At 44.4% G+C, this 19,664-nt stretch overlaps 1 protein-coding gene across 3 annotated transcripts; it reads left to right on the forward strand.

The window, feature by feature from the left end:
• The first annotated feature begins 10,215 nt into the window (after nt 1–10,215).
• On the forward strand, nt 10,216–18,382 carry LOC117809825 (zinc finger protein basonuclin-2-like). 3 transcript variants are annotated; one of them, XM_034679342.1, is made up of 8 exons: nt 10,216–10,384; nt 11,315–11,350; nt 11,472–11,574; nt 14,642–14,817; nt 14,892–14,957; nt 15,107–15,496; nt 15,585–16,161; nt 17,398–18,382. In XM_034679342.1, exons 2-8 carry the CDS (start codon nt 11,324–11,326, stop codon nt 18,225–18,227), a joined length of 2,169 nt encoding a protein of 722 aa, XP_034535233.1. In that variant the 5' UTR covers nt 10,216–10,384; nt 11,315–11,323; the 3' UTR covers nt 18,228–18,382. The 3 variants fall into 3 exon arrangements, with proteins under 3 accessions (XP_034535233.1, XP_034535232.1, XP_034535231.1); XM_034679341.1 differs by having other exon boundaries at nt 10,216–10,380; nt 11,282–11,350; XM_034679340.1 differs by having other exon boundaries at nt 10,216–10,380.
• Nucleotides 18,383–19,664: the final 1,282 nt, after the last annotated feature.

Here is a 19,664-nt window from a genome sequence, read left to right on the forward strand (position 1 = left end):
TAACTCTGCCTTCTTTTCGAGAATAACTCCGCCTACTTTCTATGAATAACTCCGCCTTCTTTTCGAGAACAACTAAGCCTTCTTTTGGAGGAACAACGCCTACTTTTGGGAAATAACTACAGCTACTTTGGATGAGTAACTCTGCCTACTTTTGGATCAAAACTCAGACTACCTTTGATGAATAACTCCGCCTACTTTTGGAGAATAATTATGCCTATTTGGAGTTTTAATGCTTCTACTTTTGGTGAATACCTCCGCCTACTTTTTCTGATAAACCCCTCCTACCTTTGATGGATAACCCCGCCTTTCTTGAAGAATAACTCCGCCTTCTGTTGAAGACTAACTCTGCCTTCTTTTCGAGAATAACTCCGCCTACTTTCTATGAATAACTCCGCCTTCTTTTCGAGAACAACTAAGCCTTCTTTTGGAGGAACAACGCCTACTTTTGGGAAGTAACTACAGCTACTTTGGATGAGTAACTATGCCTACTTTTGGAGAATAACCCCACCTACTTCTGGGGAATAACCTAGCCTTTTTTTGTAGAATAACTATGCCTACTTTCATTGAATAACTCCCCCTACCTTTGGTGAATAACTCTGCCTACTTTCAGTGAAAAACCCCGCCTACTTTCTTTGAATAACTCCGCCTTCTTTTCGAGAATAACTAAGCCTTCTTTTGGAGGAACAATGCCTACTTTTGGGAAATAACTACATCTACTTTGGATGAGGAACTCTGCCTTTTTTAGTAGAATAACTCCTTCAACTTCAGGAGAATAACTCCGCCTACTTTTGGGGATCTGTTCTGGACGATCGCCTAGTCTCTCCATCTTTCATCCCCTCTGCTGCTGAGGTTGTGAGCGACGTCTGGCCTCTGTCATGAGAGTACAGTACTCACTGTACAGAGAAGTGGCGCCCCCTACTGTCGTGATCAGATATTGACGGACACGCTGGACCGAAAGTGTGAGATGATCTCAGGTTTACAGATGTATTCAAAGGAAAGAAAGATCCTTTGTTATATTTAGGTCATTACTGTGTTTGTGACGTTTTAGGCGTCACGAGAAAAAGATCAAATTTAAATCTCCACTTCTTCTTGGACTTCTTGTCCTCCATCTTTGATTCTCTCTGTTTCTCTGCTTCCTGTTGAGGAGTTCAGATCGCAGCAGAACATTTTTCCCTCTCCTCGATCTTTCTCAGAAACTTGTCCGACATTTAAGAGCAGCAAAGCTCTAACTCTCTCTTTATTTGTTGACTCTCCTGTCACTGGTTTTCAATGGAATGGCTAGCTTAGCTTAGCATCACAGCCCAGGACAGCTGACTCTGGCGTTTCCAGTTGTCACCGATAACCACAGAAGTGACGGGCGCATTCAGCGGCAGACGTCCGGCGTCTCGGTCCGAGTTTGTCCCGCTCTCAGACGACAGATTAACTTTAATTCCTGACGAAGCGGCGGCGCCTCCTCAGATCGTGTTTGTGTGACACATCTGAAGCTAGCTGCCAGAACGCCAAAGTCGCGTCTGTAATCCCATGATGCCACTTTGTTCCATCTGAACTATTGAAGCGGGGACTTTAATCCTCCACTCACTCCCAGAGTTTAACGGGATTAAACTTTGAGAGGGGGTGTCCTCTCATTGAATATTAGCCCCACGCTGAGCTGTGGACACACACGCACACGCACACACACACACACACACACACGCTGAACACCGTGTTTCCTGTCATCTTCAAACGTGTTTTTGGGAGCTCATTAGAAAACGAGTCAAAATAAAAAGTGAGATCATCCAAAGAAAACAAAAGTACTGAAAGAATAAATGAATAAATGTCCGTGTCCTGTTTTTGTTCTGGATCTCCCTCATGAATATTCACCATTTATTTCAAAAACTTGATGTTTCATCTCCGCCAGTCCTTGTTCCTCCCTGCCTGCTGTCCTAGTTGTACCTGTGACAACACACACACTTAAACACACACTTTAAACACACACTTTTCCCAACAGCCACCACTCCGGTGCCAAGTTGGACTCATAACAAAGAAAAACCCTCGCTCTCGGGTGGAGTAATGACACAGATATAAAGGGGGGCGGGATCACACACACACACACACACACACACACACACACACACACAGACTCTGAAGGGTGGGATAAGGGACTGGAGAGAGGGGGAGGAGGGGGGAGAGTGGAGGAGAAGAAAGAGAGGACACACACACTCAGACAGTGAAACCATATGTGAGGGGACAACATCCTAAAGAGGCCTAACAGCTCCCTTTAAGAACGCAAAAACCTTCACCACACACAGAGGTTTTAGTGTCATGTAAAATTCACCTCCAGAGCCCGCCGGGCGACGTTTGTGATGACAAATGACACACAAGTGACAGAGAGGGAAATCCAGCTCTGAGCGGGGCCGGCTCACATCTGAGCTCCTCCAAAAACCAGCCTCGCAAAATATGAAGTGACAGGAAACCTGTTGTTTTTATGGATGCATGAAACATATCGGTCTGATAGTAACAGCCACTGCATTATAAACAGACATGACTCTGTAGTGGAAGTCACTGCATTAAACACAGACATGACTCTGTAGTGGAAGTCACTGCATTCAAAACAGACATGACTCTGTAGTAGAAGTCACTGCATTAAACACAGACATGACTCTGTAGTGGAAGTCACTGCATTCAAAACAGACATGATTCTGTAGTGGAAGTCACTGCATTAAACACAGACATGACTCTGTAGTGGAAGTCACTGCATTAAACACAGTCATGACTCTGTAGTGGAAGTCACTGCATTCAAAACAGACATGACTCTTAAGTTGAAGTCACTGCATCAAACACAGACATGACTCTGTAGTGGAAGTCACTGCATTATAAACAGACATGACTCTGTAGTGGAAGTCACTGCATTAAACACAGACATGACTCTGTAGTGGAAGACACTGCATTAAACACAGACATGACTCTGTAGTGGAAGTCACTGCATTATAAACAGACATCAGAATCAGAATCAGAATCAGAATCAGCTTTATTCGCCAAGTATGCTTGAACACACAAGGAATTTGACTTCAGTAAACTGTGCTCTCTTTGTACAAGGCAGAATAGGAATAAGAACTACAATAAAAAATAAAATGAAAATATAATAACAATAACCTTAGCTATAAATACAAAGAAACAACAAATAGGCTTGACTAATATGTACAGGCTAAAATAATATGATAAAGTGCAGTGGTGAGTTGCAGAGGTAGTTTTACATTATAAAATAGAAGTTAAATAATACAAAAAATAGAAATATGGAATTCTGCTTGAGAATTGTTGCATTGTGTATCTACATGTATATTTACAGAGAGTATTTATCTGACAGGTATGACACTGTTATGGTTTAGTGTTCATCAGAGTGACAGCCTGGGGGAAGAAACTGTTCTTATGGCGGGTTGTTTTGGCGCACAGTGATCTGTAGCGCCTGCCGGAGGGGAGGAGTTTGAAGAATTTGTGTCCAGGGTGTGAGGGGTCAGCAGTGATGCTACCTGCCCGTTTCCTGGCCCGGGACCGGTACAAGTCCTGGATGGGGGGCAGGTCGACACCGATGATTTTCTCTGCAGTCCTTATAGTCCGCTGCAGTCTGTGTTTGTCTAGTTTGGTTGCAGAGCCAAACCAGACAGTGATGGAGGTACACAGAACAGACTGGATGATGGAGGTGTAGAACATGATCAGCAGCTCCTGAGGCAGGTTGAACTTCCTGAGCTGACGCAGGAAGTACATCCTCTGCTGGGCCTTTTTTCTGATTGTGTCTATGTGGGAGGTCCACCTCAGGTCCCGGGAAATAGTGGATCCCAGGAACCTGAAAGAGTCCACAGTAGACACAGTGCTGTTCAGGATGGTGAGGGGGGGGGAGTGGGGGGGGGGCTTCTCCTGAAGTCCACTGTCATCTCTACCGTCTTGAGCGGGTTCAGCTCCAGATGGTTCTGACTACACCAGAGGGCCAGCTGTTCCACCTCCTGTCTGTAAGCAGACTCGTCTCCGTCCTGGATGAGACCGATGACGGTGGTGTCGTCTGCAAACTTCAGGAGTTTCACCGAGGGGTCCCCTGAGGTGCAGTCATTGGTGTAGAGGGAGAAGAGCAGTGGGGAGAGAACACATCCCTGTGGGGCGCCAGTGCTGATGGTCCGGGTGCTGGATTTGATGCTCCCCAGCCTCACCTGCTGTCTCCTGTCCGTCAGGAAGTTGGTGATCCACTGACAGATGGAGGCCGGCACTGTGAGCTGGGTGAGTTTCTGGTGCAGGATGTCTGGTATGATGGTATTGAACGCAGAGCTGAAGTCCACAAACAGGATCCTAGCGTAGGTCCTGGGGGAGTCCAGGTGATGCAGGATGTAGTTCAGACCCATATTGACTGCATCCTCCACCGACCTGTTTGCCCGATAGGCAAACTGCAGGGGGTCCAGCAGGGGGCCTGTGATGTCTTTCAGGTGGCTCAACACTAGTCTCTCGAAGGACTTCATGACCACAGACGTCAGGGCGACGGGCCTGTAGTCGTTGAGTCCTGTGATGGTGGGTTTCTTTGGGACTGGGATGATGGTGGAGCTTTTGAAGCATGAGGGCACTTCACACAGCTCCAGCGATGTGTTGAAGATCTTTGTGAAGATGGGGGCCAGCTGCTCAGCACAGACTCTCAGGCAGGAGGGGGACACGCCGTCTGGTCCTGGAGCCTTCTTGGTCTTTTGTCTCTGGAAGAGCTGGATTACCTCATCTTCACAGATCGTCAGCGCAGGTGGGGGGTCAGAGGGGGGTGGGGAGGGGCTTGTGGGGGGGCCAGGTAAATCAGAGTGTACGGGTGTGGGGTGTGAAAACCTGCAGTAGAAGCTGTTCAGGTCGTCAGCTAGTCTTTTGTTACCTTCAGGGTGGGGGGAGGGTCTCCTGTAGCTTGTAACTTCACGCAGGCCTCTCCAAACTTCTGAGGGGTCGTTGGCAGAGAAGCTCTGTTTTAACTTCTCAGTGTAGCTCCTCTTAGCTACCTTGATCCCTCTCGTCAGTTTGTTTCTGGCCTGCTTGAACAGGTCCCGGTCCCCACTCCTGTAGGCCTCTTCTTTGGCCTGACGCAGCTTCCTCAGTTGAGGTGTGAACCAGGGCTTGTTGTTGTTGTATGTGCGGAAGGTCCTGGTCTGCACACACATGTCCTCACAGAAGTTGATGTATGAAGTCACAGTGTCAGTGAGTTCATTGAGGTTTCCTGATGCAGCTTCAAAAACACTCCAATCAGTGCAATCAAAGCAGGCTTGTAACTCCTGCTTTGACTCCTCCGTCCACTTCTTCACAGTCCTAACTACAGGCTTAGCCGTTTTTAACTTCTGCCTGTAGGTCGGGATGAGATGAATCAGACAGTGATCAGATAGTCCTAAAGCTGCACGGGGGACAGAGCGATATGAGTCCTTTATTACTGTGTAGCAGTGGTCCAGAGTGTTAGACTCCCTGGTGGGACACTTAATATGCTGTCTGTATTTAGGTAGTTCGTGGGTTAAATTTGCTCTGTTAAAATCCCCGAGAATGATGAGCAGAGAGTCAGGATGTTTTTTCTCCACGTCTGTAATCTGGTCAGCCAGGTGCTGTAACGCCTCCGTTACGCAGGCCTGAGGTGGGATGTAGACGCCGACCAGAATAAAGGAGGAGAACTCCCGCGGCGAATAGAAGGGTTTGCAGTTTATGAAAAGAGTCTCCAGATTTGGACTGCATGACTTCTTCAACACTGTGGTATCTGTACACCAACCTTCGTTTATGTAGAAACAGATTCCGCCTCCTCTCGCCTTCCCAGAGAGTTCCTTTACGCGGTCCGCTCTGTGGAGCTGAAAGTCCGGTAAGTGCAGCGAGCTGTCTGGGATGTGTTCACTGAGCCAGGTTTCAGTGAAACACAGGGCGGCGGATCTGCAAAAGTCCGTGTTTCTTGAGTTGAGGAGCAGCAGTTCATCCATCTTGTTTGCCAGGGAGCGGACATTCGCCAGGTGAATGGACGGGAGCGCACTGCGTAACCCCCGCTGTCTCAGTCTGACGAGCACGCCTGCTCGCTTGCCCCGGCGCCGGCGTCTCCGGCAAAGACCATAGAGAGCTGCGGCTCCACCAGCAAGAATCTCTGTGTAACTTAAAGGTTCAATGAAAACCGGTGTAAAAAGTTCGGCAGAGGACTGTCCAATGTTAACAAGTTCTTCTCTGGTAAAAGAAACCAGAGAAGCGGAGCATAAAGATACAAGAAAAGAGAAAAACGCAACAAGTACGAGAGAGCGCAGTACCAGGGCGACCGTCCGTGGCGCCATCTTGGATCTGACTCTGTAGTGGAAGTCACTGCATTAAAAACAGACATGACTCTGTAGTGGAAGTCACTGCATTAAACACAGACATGACTCTGTAGTGGAAGTCACTGCATTAAAAACAGACATGACTCTGTAGTGGAAGTCACTGCATTAAACACAGACATGACTCTGTAGTGGAAGTCACTGCATTAAACACAGACATGACTCTGTAGTGGAAGTCACTGCATTAAACACAGACATGACTCTGTAGTGGAAGTCACTGCATTAAAAACAGACATGACTCTGTAGTGGAAGTCACTGCATTAAAAACAGACATGACTCTGTAGTGGAAGTCACTGCATTAAAAACAGACATGACTCTGTAGTGGAAGTCACTGCATTAAAAACAGACATGACTCTGTAGTGGAAGTCACTGCATTAAACACAGACATGACTCTGTAGTGGAAGTCACTGCATTAAACACAGACATGACTCTGTAGTGGAAGTCACTGCATTAAACACAGACATGACTCTGTAGTGGAAGTCACTGCATTAAAAACAGACATGACTCTGTAGTGGAAGTCACTGCATTAAAAACAGACATGACTCTGTAGTGGAAGTCACTGCATTAAACACAGACATGACTCTGTAGTGGAAGTCACTGCATTAAAAACAGACATGACTCTGTAGTGGAAGTCACTGCATTAAAAACAGACATGACTCTGTAGTGGAAGTCACTGCATTAAACACAGACATGACTCTGTAGTGGAAGTCACTGCATTAAACACAGACATGACTCTGTAGTGGAAGTCACTGCATTAAACACAGACATGACTCTGTAGTGGAAGTCACTGCATTAAAAACAGACATGACTCTGTAGTGGAAGTCACTGCATTAAAAACAGACATGACTCTGTAGTGGAAGTCACTGCATTAAAAACAGACATGACTCTGTAGTGGAAGTCACTGCATTAAACACAACATGACTCTGTAGTGGAAGTCACTGCATTAAACACAGACATGACTCTGTAGTGGAAGTCACTGCATTAAAAACAGACATGACTCTGTAGTGGAAGTCACTGCATTAAAATCACATGACTCTGTAGTGGAAGTCACTGCATTAAAAACAGACATGACTCTGTAGTGGAAGTCGCTGCATTAAACACAGACATGACTCTGTAGTGGAAGTCACTGCATTAAAAACAGACATGACTCTGTAGTGGAAGTCACTGCATTAAACACAGACATGACTCTGTAGTGGAAGTCACTGCATTAAACACAGACATGACTCTGTAGTGGAAGTCACTGCATTAAACACAGACATGACTCTGTAGTGGAAGTCACTGCATTAAAACAGACATGACTCTGTAGTGGAAGTCACTGCATTAAAAACAGACATGACTCTGTAGTGGAAGTCACTGCATTAAAACAGACATGACTCTGTAGTGGAAGTCACTGCATTAAAAACAGACATGACTCTGTAGTGGAAGTCACTGCATTAAAAACAGACATGACTCTGTAGTGGAAGTCACTGCATTAAACACAGACATGACTCTGTAGTGGAAGTCACTGCATTAAAATCACATGACTCTGTAGTGGAAGTCACTGCATTAAACACAGACATGACTCTGTAGTGGAAGTCACTGCATTAAACACAGACATGACTCTGTAGTGGAAGTCACTGCATTAAACACAGACATGACTCTGTAGTGGAAGTCACTGCATTAAAAACATGAGAACACACTGTGATGTTCTTCATCGGTGTCAGAGTTTCTGCTGCTGCTTTGTGATTATTGTGGGATCTGGTTCATTGAGTTAAAGACAAACAGAGCCAAGAATACAGGACCAGGACACACACACACACACAAAGACACACACACACACACACACACACAAACACACACACACACACACTCACACACACTCTCACAAAGACACTCTCAGGACAGCGAGGAGGTGGTACCGCTGCTGTATTTCAAACAAGACTCCTCTGAGTGGTTCTGGATGGGAAGTGTGTCAACCAACAGTGATGATTGCACACACACACACACACACACACACACACACACACTGAGAGCTATCGTCAGATATTCTAATTAGTACGACATCAAAACAGGAAAGAGGTCCTCCAGCTCCCAGCAGACACACAGCCTGTCCAACAGCCCTACCTTCACTGTGCGTGTGTGTGTGTGTGTGTGTGTGTGTGTGTGTGTGTGTGTGTGTGTGTGTGTGTGTGTGTGTGTGTGTGTGTGTGTGTGTGTGTGTGTGTGTGTGTGTGCACCTCTGATCAACAATATCAAAAACTTTTTCAGGTCATTTCTGCTCCGGGGAGAGAAGCTGTGAAGTCGTCATTTCTTTCACGTTTCTCTGTCTTCGTTGTTTCTTCAGGTTTTCTTCGTTGTTGCTGCTCGACGACTCTTTCTTTACAGCCGGGGTCCTCATTTACAAAACCTTAATGAGGGCACAAAGATGTCTCCACGCTGTGAATTAATTTAACCTTGTGTATTGTGTGTGTGTGTGTGTGTGTGTGTGTGTGTGTGTGTGTGTGTGTGTGCCAGGTGCCCTACTGTCACCCTGATTCAATCTGACCCTCAGGGGGGAACCTTCCTCCCAGAGGGGAGCTGTTTCCTAGGGGACACGGGGGCTGATGGACACACCAAGGACAGCTACACGCTCCAACATGTCCTGGTAGAAGACGTACAGACGAGTCAAAAACACGAGTTCTTTTTTAACGTCCAGCAGGGGGCGCCTCCTCTGGTTCCAAAATGAGTTTATGGTCTCAGTCTCTAGTTTCTTCTTCTTCAACACAGCCTGATGTTCATTCAGTGAATGATGGTCAGAGTCACAGAGAGCAGGAGGAGGGGGCGGAGTCACAGAGAGCAGGAGGAGGGGGCGGAGTCACAGAGAGCAGGAAGAGGGGGCGGAGTCACAGAGAGCAGGAAGAGGGGGCGGAGTCACAGAGAGCAGACTTTTATTTATTCTACTTCTTTCATCTATATTAACACTTATATATCTTACTTTCTTCCACTGTCTCTACCTCTCTATTGCTTCGATCCCATTCTATTGCTTTGATCTCATTCTATTGCTTTGATCTCATTCTATTGCTTTGATCTCACTCTATTACTTTGATCTCATTCTATTGCTTTGATCACATTCCATTGCTTCGATCACATTCTATTGCTTTGCTCACATTCTATTGCTTCGATCCCATTATTTTGCTTTGATCCCATTCTATTGCTTTGATCCCATTCCATTGCTTCAATCACATTCTATTGCTTTGATCCCATTCTATTGCTTTGCTCACATTCTATTGCTTTGGTCTCATTCTTTTACTTTGGTCTCGTTCTATTGCTTCAATCTCATTCTACTGCTTTGATCCCATTCTATTGCTTTGATCTCATTCTATTGCTTTGGTCTGATTCTATTGCTTTGGTCTAATTCGTCTAACATCACCTGTCACCTTTGACCCCTCTGTGCTTGAGCTCAGCGATGTGGTCGATCTGGGAGAAGACACTTCTTCTTCACTCCATCTTCACCTTCATGATTATTTACAGTTTAGTTCATGGACCAAGGAGAAGAAGAAGAAGAAGAAGAAGAAGAAGAAGAAAAAGGAGAAGAAAGAGAAGGAGAACAACAAAAAGGAGAAGAAGAAGAAGAAAAAGGAGAAGAAGAAGAAGAAGAAAAAGGAGAAGAAGAGTGAACGCTCATCCAGGAATCAATCCTCCTCCAATCACATCTGTTTGGCGCAGTTTGAGGGCGGAGTCGAAAGATGGAGAGGCTTTAAAAGAAAGAATACTGAATGTATGGAAGAGAGAGAGAGAGAGAGAGGGGGAGAGAGAGAGAGAGAGAGAGGGGGAGAGAGAGAGAGAGAGAGAGAGAGAGAGAGAGAGGGGGGGGGGAAAGTGATGTTTAAAAGTGAAGAGAAGAAGAGACAGAGCAAATGAAGGAAGAGAGAGAGGTGAGGAGGAAGCAGGATGAAGACATGAAGACTCACATGAGGAGGACGAGAAGTCAAACAGGGAGACGATAAAAAGAGAGAGACAGAGGAGGAGAGGAAGACGTGAAGATTTAACAGAAGAAGAAGAGAAAGCTGTTTTTCTTTCATCGGGCGTTAAACTGACGGTCAGTAAGATTTAATATAAATCATATCAAACTTTAAAAACATTCACATCCTTCAGAATTGTGTTCTGGATTTTAACTGAAACTTAATCTTTAAATTTAATATTTATTTTAATCAATATTTAATCAAATCATGAAATTTGTCAAAGATTAATTTGTATTTGTGTTTTCATAAAGATTGATTAAAATGGAAGTAAATAAAAATGTTAAATTAGTTTTAATAGTATTCGTACACCATGAGGTGAATTAATATTCAATAATTATTTTATAAAATTAAAATAATAATAAAATAATATTTAATATATTTAATTTATTCTGCAGAAATTTAAAAGTTAAAATAAAAAAATAAATTTCAACAAAAAGGTTTTTTTTACATCAACAAATATTGATGAATTATTTATTCAAAAATGATTCAAACAATGATAGAGATGTGGTGATCATAAGAGTTTCATACATTTCTATTTACTTAATGTTAAAATAAATACAATATTTTAATATAAAATTCACCAATGTAAAAAAAAGTACTTTTTTAAGGATTAAAAATGAATATATTTTAAATAATAATTGAATTATATTTAGTATGCTGAGTTATGAATTGTGGCTCAACTGAATTTATTCTAGAGAAATTAAGACTATTTTTTATTATACTAACAAATATTTATTTATTATTTATTCAAAAATAAAGACAGCAATAGAGACGCAGTGATTATCAGTGATTCATAAATTCATGTGAAGTTAATGTTAAAATGGAGCATAATTATTGTTGAATAGAAATGAAACATTTTTCCTTTCATACATTTTTCACTAAAATAAAACGTACTTCTTTAAAAGTATTGAGGAAAAAATCATAGATTTTAAGATTTGTAAAAATTGGAGATAACTCATGTTTCATTCGTCCAATCAGGAGTCCAACTGATCATTTAAACTCTGCCTGCAGGACGGAGACATGAGGATGACTCCGGACACCGAGGAGGTACAGACTCTCTCTCTCTCTCTGTCTCTCTGCGTCCTCACATTCAAACTGAATCTCTGTTCATTCACAAACAAACTCAACATTTATACAAACATCAATAACATGTCCTCCTGTCCGTCAGTCCATCAGGTGCACCGCGTCCACCTGCAGCTGTGTGTGCTTCAAACCTGGACGGGTCCAGCTCAGGTCATGTGACCGCTGTGGACACAGCTGGGTGGCGCACGGTAAGACGAATGAAAACATCCTCAATGTGTCGGGATCATTGATTTTTGAATTTTAAATTTTGCAAAGATTGTTGCAGTTTGAGATCTGAGTCCAAAAGTTTCAAACACTGAGGGACTCAGACGTAGACACTCAGCTGCATTATGTCCAGTCTTGGATGTCCTCCTGAAATTGTCCCTTAAAATAGTGCGTTTCTATTTTTTTTAACATTTTCTGTCCCATATCTCGGGCTGTCCATCAACTCTTTTTATCCTACAAAATGTGGTGTCCTCTTAACACAGGCATCCACCAAAACTGTGCGTCCTCCAGAGGTGGGAGAAAGTCATTGTTTTGCAAGTCCCAAGTCTTTAATCCCAAGTCCAAGTCAAGTCTCAAGTCAAGTCCAAGTCAAGTCCAAGTCAAGTCTCAAGTCAAGACAAGTCGAGTCAAGTCCCAAGTCATAGGCTTGAAATTTTCGAGTCCTTACAAGTCATAAGGACTGTTTACTAAATAAAATGCCATTTTAACAATGTAACATCTATTCAATTTGACAAATACAATGAAAGCATTTTGAGTTGTTTATTTTTTTTAATAAAATAAAATAAAATGCAAGATTGAAGGCTGCTGAGGGTCATTTAGGAGGCTTCTAATCTGCTGCTATTACTCTGCAAGTGGTAGATATATAAACAGATGTCAGAATTTGTCCGCCTTCCAGCCGCAGATAACAGAAAATAACTGTTAACTTGAAATAATGTGAATTGAAACTACAACACTGAGGTTAGCTTTCAATTTAATCATTACATGATAATACAATCTAATATTTGTATCATATATTCTCTGACGTGTTTTTCTCGAGTCTGACTCGAGTCCAAGTCACATGACTCGAGTCCACACCTGTGGCGTCCTCACATGCACGAGGTCATCGTTGGGTGTCCAGTGAATGGATGGTAAATGGACTTGTACTTATAGAGCACTTTTCTAGTCTGTCTGACCACTCAAAGCGCTTTTACACTACTCGTCACATTCACCCATTCATACCCATTCACTCACTGATGGTAGAGACTGCTATGTAGTGAGGGACCATCAGTGTTAGCTAATCTCATTCATTCACATTCACACACCTCTGAACAACAGAGGGAGCAATTTGGGGTTCAGTGTCTTGCTCAAGGACACTTCGGCATGTGACTGCCGGAGCTGGGATCGAACCGCCAACCTTCTGATTGATAGACGACCGACTCTACCCACTGAGCCACAGTCGCCCCAGTCAGTGTTTGGTTTGTCCACCAACAGATTGTCAAACTTTGTCTTGTGTCTTATTAAGCCAGCTAACATTTCTGTGTCTATCGATCAATGTTAACACAAAACAACACATGCGTCCACGAAAGGCTGGTGTTCGTTCGAATTACGTCCCCATAACGTAGAGGTCCAAACATGTTCATGTCCCCTTGTCATGTAAGTGTCCACTCCTGATATGTCCCTACAGATGTTTTCTCAAAAAGCAGTTGTTTGAAGAAATGTGTCCTGAGACCTATCACAGATATTTGTCCCCAACATGTGTCATGTTGACGTTGTTTGAGTCCTGCAACCTGCCAAAGATTAGTGCCTTCACAGGACCGATGAGACAGTCCCCACTGTGCAGTTGTTCCAGGGGATTATGTCCCCATAATGTACGTGTTCAAAAAATGTCTGTCGTCATTATTTAAGTCACCGCTGGTTATATCTCTCGTCATGGTCGTCTCAGTGTTCCTCCTGAGTCTGTAAACTTCTCAGTTTGACGGCATCCCAATGTTGGACCTCAGCCTCCAAACTGACACACACACACACACACACACACACACACACACAGACACACTGCAGATGTGTTCAGTCACTGAGGCGACACTAAGTCAGGTGTCGCTGTCATCAGAACGCCGCTAGCATCTGGAGGGAACATCTGCACACACACGCCTCCTCCTGTCACGTCTCTGAAGCCCATCAGTGAACTCCCTCGTTGCATTTTTATTGGTTTCAGTCTTTTTGTTAATTTGAAATAACAGCATTGGCCGATTCCTCCAATCACACGACAGATTAAAGAATAAAGAGGTAACGTCTGCAGACACTGCAGGCAGCCTCGTCAGTGTGGCTGCTAACGAGCAATGTTAGCGCTCCCCCTTGTGTCCATTTGGAGCGCATTCTACCAGCAGAGCTCAGACCTAAACCGGTCTTGTGTCTTGGGGGTTCCACAGTGTCCAATTCAAGATATTTGACTAATCTTCCACTGATTTTTATTCCAGGTTCTTACCTGCTCCCTCATCTTAAGGTCCCAATGGGTGGGAATCAAGATCCTCCAGATCTTTGTGCAGAGTGTTCCATAAGGTCCAGAAAAAGTGACCCTCATCTGATCTTGTATCTTGGGGTTACATTAAGTCCATATATACGTGTTCCAATTTAGCAAATTCAAGATCCTAAACTCGTCTTTAGTCTTTGGATCTCAGAGGTCAGAACTCATTCGTTCAAAGATCCAGAGCTCTTGTTGTTACTTTGGAGTCCAGTCCAAGATCCTTGGACCGTCTTCAATCTTGGGATTCCAGAGGGTCAAATCAAGAACAAAATTATGTCACTTTTATTGAAGTGCTTTAAGACCAAAGTGTAAGCTCACGTGTGTTTGTTAGAAGGGAACGCAATAGGATTTCATGATGAAGGTCAGGGGAGGACTTCCTGTTCCTAAGTTTGTGCAGGGACTTTGAAGATCCACTACAACGCCGTCCACCTGAAGTGAAATGTGCTGAAGCTGGAGTGCATTTTTTAATCCTCATTTTCAAATGTTTTTCTGTTTGTCGAATGCAGAAAGGAAAAACAACAACATGATATCGGCATAAAATATCGCCAATCATCCGACCTGCTCTCTAATTATCGGCATCAGCTGTTGAAAAACCCAGTATCGGTTTTAACGACTAGTTTTAACAGAATCGTCTGTATCTCAGATCTGATCGTTTCTCCTGCCCTCCTTAAAAAAGGGAAACAGCCGCCTCTTAAAGCGCTCTCTGGGGTAGCAATCCTTGGCAATGTAACAACAACAAGAATCAAACATTGTTGTCCTCGTCTCTGCAGCCTTGGAGAAGCTCCAGTTTCGGGCCCAGCCTCCCTCCAGCTGTGGCCCAGTTGAGGTGGCTCTTCCTGGGCTGGTGTTCGACCTGAGCTCCCTGGTCTTGTATGGAGCTCAGGCCATTCCCGTTCGCTTGAAGATCCTGCTGGACCGTCTCTACAGCATCCTGACCCCGGAGCAGGTACTTCTGACTTATGATGCATTTTTAAAAAAAGGGTTTTGCGTTATGTTCATGTGCATTACTGTCTGTTCCAGGTCGGGCACATACTGCACACACTGGGATGGAGCTTGGGGGATTATGTCAGAGGGTATAAGCTGCAGGTAGGTGCAAGAAAAACCCACAAGCAGCCCTTTGTGCCCGGTCTGATATCTGCAAAGTGTGTTTCCCTAGCTTCTGGGCTTTCAAATATTGAACTCTAAATTTGAGCACCATCTGTCCTTTGTTAACGCTCGGTCGTATTTCCACCCAGCATCCCAGTGGAAAGGTGTTGGACCGCTGGTTGATGGTGTCTCCTGAAGAAGAGCTGCTCATCCTCAAACAGTTCCTTCGCTTCGGTGAGACTCGCCCGATCGTGGAGTTGATGTCCCTTCAGTGCCTGGCAGCTGCCAATCACTTCTCAAACCCGGCTCTGAGTCTCGGTTCGAAGAGCTTCAGCGCCTTCACTGAACGCCGAGCCCTGACTCCAGGAGAGTTTAAAAACACAAGAGGAGATCCTGCTTCAGTTCCTGACGTGTGTCGCTTCAAGAAAAACAGCCCTCCAGACCACAACATGGTCCAACACTTTGAGCACTTCCCAGGTGGACTGTCTTTGCTTCTACCTTTCCACTTTCCAAACTCTGCCTTCCACCTTCCCACTAAGGTACTCTTTGGTCAAACAGCCAACAAACTTCCACTTCCTCTCTCAGGGTTCTCAGTGAGTTAAATGTGTAACCGCTTTTGTTTTTCAGGAGCTTCTTCCTCCAAGTAAGGTCCCATGCCTTCGAAAGTCCAGCAATTCCAAACTGGCTGAAAGACCCAAGCAGGAGGGACGGAGAGGACCGCAAGAGACCGATCCGAATCTGCAGCGATCCAAAGACGAACCAGCGATAAGAATCAAAGCAGACCCCGACAAGCCGAACCCGTCCCTGTTCATTGGGCATCAGAAACCTTGGTTCCACAATGACAGGGATCTTGTCTCCAAACGGGAGAACACCTCCTCCCTCCCTCCTTCCTTAAACTCCTCACTCGTCTCCATTTCTCCTCCTCCTCTCACTCCATCCGTTCCCTCCTCTTCCCTCAAGAATTCCCAGAAGTTGCAAAGCTTGTCTTCCCACTCCCTCAGTCCTCTTCCATCCTTCTCCTCCTCCTTCTTCTCAGCTCTTCCTACCTCCTCATTTCCGTCTTCCCTCCATCCTCTCCCATCCACTCCGCCCTCATTGCACCCTCTTCCGACTTCCCTCTGTACCCTTCCTTCTCTTTCACCGGCAGGAGGTCGAAAAGGAAGGGTGTGCTGCGGCGTCTGTGGGAAAAGCTTCTATGACAAAGGTAGGAAGACTGTGGGTCCTCTACTTGAACGTGAACTCAGGTGGAGTCTGGAGATCCACAAGGATCAGTCTGAGACCTTTTGTTGATTTTGTTTCCTGGACTTTGACAGAGTTCAGTTCAAGGTCTTTGCAGATGTTGCTATCCTCTTCTGGACTCGTATCAAGGCACTCCCCAAGGATCAATTTGACTTTCTTTACTGATCTTGATTCTTAGTTGATCCGGAGGTTCCACTGGGGATCCACGTGGTCCAAATCCCAAACTGGTTCTGTATTTTAGGGGTTCAAAAAGTCCAATCAGATGTCTTAAAGTGATAATTTGTCTGATTCCAAACATTTCAACTTGGGATCCACATCTGGTCCAACGCCTTTAGGTCTGTTGGGGTAAATTCAAGTTCCATCAGAGTCAGATCAAAGTCCTCAACTGATCTTGAACCTTGAGGCTCTGCAGGGTCAAGTTGACCCTCTGCTGGTCTTGCATGTTTAGGTTCCCGGTGTAGTACACATCTTGTCCCAGTTTGATCTTGCATCAAAGAGCTCTACAAGTTTCAGATTGATCCTAAATCCTCAACCGATCTTATGTCTTGTGGTACAACTGGATCCAGTTCAACCAGATCCGGTTGTACCCTGAAATCCTTGGTCTCGTGAGTCCAGCTGCCAAACCAGTGGAAGGATCCAATTCAAGATCTTTATCTGATTCCAGTCTTGCCATTCCATGGGGTCTTTTCAAGATCCTAGGCTGTTCTTACCTGTCTGGATGTGGCCTGAACTGGTCTTCAGTCTTCCACGGTTCTCAATTCAAGATATTTGACTAATCTTCCACTGATTTTTATTCAAGGTCCTGATCCCTCATCTTAAGGTCCCAATGGGTTTAATTGAAGGTCCTCCAGATCTTTGTGTTGAGTGTTCCACAAGGTCCAAAAGAAGTGACCCCCATCTGATCTTGTATCTTGGTGTTACATTAAGTCCATTTATGTGTTCCAATTGGGCAAATTCAAGATCCTAAACTTGTCTTGTGTCTTTGGATCTCCAAGGTCAGAACTTGTCTGTTCAGAGTTCCAGAGCTCTTGTTGTCACTTTGTAGTCTAGTCCAAGATCCTGGACTAGTCCTTGGTCTTGGGATTCCAGAGGGTCCAATCAAGAACAGAATGATGTCACTGTTACTGAGGTGCGATAGGTGTTCTTGATGAATGTCAGGGGAGGACTTCCTGTTCCTGAGCACTGTTCTCTGTTTGTGCAGGGACTCTGAAGATCCACTACAACGCCGTCCACCTGAAGATCAAACACCGCTGCACAGTGGCGGGCTGCACCATGGTGTTCAGCTCCCTGCGGAGCCGGAACAGACACAGCGCCAACCCAAACCCTCGGCTCCACACGGGGGTCAGCAGAGACGTCCACACCGGCAGAAACGCCACCATGGACCCACGCTCGGGCGCACACTCAGAAACTCTGATTCACAAGAGTGTTCGCAAAACCGTGCACAACAACGCTCGGACACAATCCTGCAGGGAGAACGAGATCGGCAACACGCTTTGGCCACAGGATGAAGATGCACACACACTTGTGCACACACACACCATGAACACAGGGTTAAACTGCCAAGCGGACCCACAACAAGCTGACTCCCCTCCTCCTTTTCCTCAGCCTCTGAAAGGAGACACCAACCAGGACTTCCCCCTGAGTGACTCCACCTACAGGTTTGACCTCCAAACTCAGGCTCCACCTCCTCAAAGTGCTTCCTCACCAGGCTCGCCGCCCTCCCTCGTCCCCATGGTGCCCCAAGCCCCAGAGAAAACTGACTGCTGCCCAGGTCTTCAACCAGACCCCACGTCACCTGCTCCCCTCCCTGACCCCACCTCCATCACCATTACAAGCTGCATGAGTCAACCTGTGCCACATGACGATGGTGTCCCAGAACAGAAACAATTGGTCCCACTGACCAATCAGCAGCGACCGTGGGAAACAGGCGACCCTCTGCCAAAGAAGAAGTCAAGGAAGTCGAGTATGCCGGTGAAAATAGCGAGAGAGAGGATGGAGGAGGGGGGGAACAAGGACGAGGAGGAGTCCTGAAGAAATGTATAATATGTATAATTTGTATATTCTGTCTACGCTGATACGCCATCGCTCTCTCTGCCAGGATGGTAGTGACAGCATGCTGCTCTTGTGCAGGAGCTCCCTCTTGTGTTCATTCTCTGTTGATGAAATAAACTCCAGCAAAACCTCAACTTTTATTCATCAAGCTGATGAACGTGTGAACTTTTAATAACTTTGTAAGCTTGGGTAAAATGCCTAACCTGTCCGTAAGTTGAGGGTCAGAGTACTTTTTCCAAGGCTGGACTTCTAAAAGTTGGGATAAGTGTAGTTTCTGTTAATCTGTGAATTTTCATGGCTTCCCAAATCTAACATTTTTCAAAATAATACCTACTTGTGTGGAAGTTAGATCAGGAACTATAATCTACCTTCTCTGATTAGCAATGAAATTAAATAAAAATACATCACATAAAATTGATTTAATTTAGAGTAGATAAACTAATAGAAATAAATAAACAAAAATAGAATGAAATTAAATTTTAATAAATTCATTAAATAAATGTATTTAAATTAGATTAAATGAAAGTAATAGAAATAAAGCGAACATAAATTAAATGAAAGTAATTTGGATTCAATTAAATAAAATTAATAATAAAATAAAATAAGGAAATGGAATGTGTGCCAACATTTAAATACTTGGCTTTTCTCTGAGATGAAAATCTTTCTTTTAATCATCATATTGAGAGTCTTACTAAAAAACTGAGGGTGAAGTTGGGTTTCATTTAAAGAAACAGACGCTGTTTTTCTTTTGATGCTCATTAAAAGCTCATTCCATCAACCTTTGTATCTGTAACTGACTCTGGTGATGCTCTTTACATGCATGCTTCCTCAGCCTCTCTGAAAATGTTGGACTCAGTGTCCCATGATGCATTGCGGTTTGTTTCTGGTTTAGGTTTCTGCACACATCACTGTATCTTGTATGAAAAGGTCGGCTTGTCTTCCTTACACAACAGAAGAATGGAGCATTGGTATATGTTTCTTTATAAGGCCGTACTCCAGGAGCTGCTGTCTTATTCATGTCCTTATTGATTCCTAAAGCCGTCAGTGGCTGTCATCTTCAGTCCCATGGACAGTTTCTTTTAATCATTCCTCAGACTCGCTCTGTCTTTGGTAAAAGTGCTTTTAATGTCTTTGCTCCCTCTTCTTGGTTTTGAGCTTAAGATTGGCCTGAAACTGAATCCTTTAATTTGATTGGAGGATTTTAAAACTAGGATAGAGGATGATCTGATCAGCTTGTGCTCATGTTTTAGAGCTTAACACTGATCATCTATACATTGTTGTAATAATTGTCATTATATGTTTTGTCCTGTTCTATTTGGTGAAACTTTTTATGCTGCTCTCTCAGCCAGGACTCCTGTGTAAAAGAGACTTGGTATCTCAATGGGAATATTCCTGGTAAAATAAGGGTTAAAAAAA

This window comes from Notolabrus celidotus, unplaced genomic scaffold (assembly GCF_009762535.1).
Source record: "Notolabrus celidotus isolate fNotCel1 unplaced genomic scaffold, fNotCel1.pri scaffold_45C_arrow_ctg1, whole genome shotgun sequence".
NCBI lineage: Eukaryota > Metazoa > Chordata > Actinopteri > Labriformes > Labridae > Notolabrus > Notolabrus celidotus.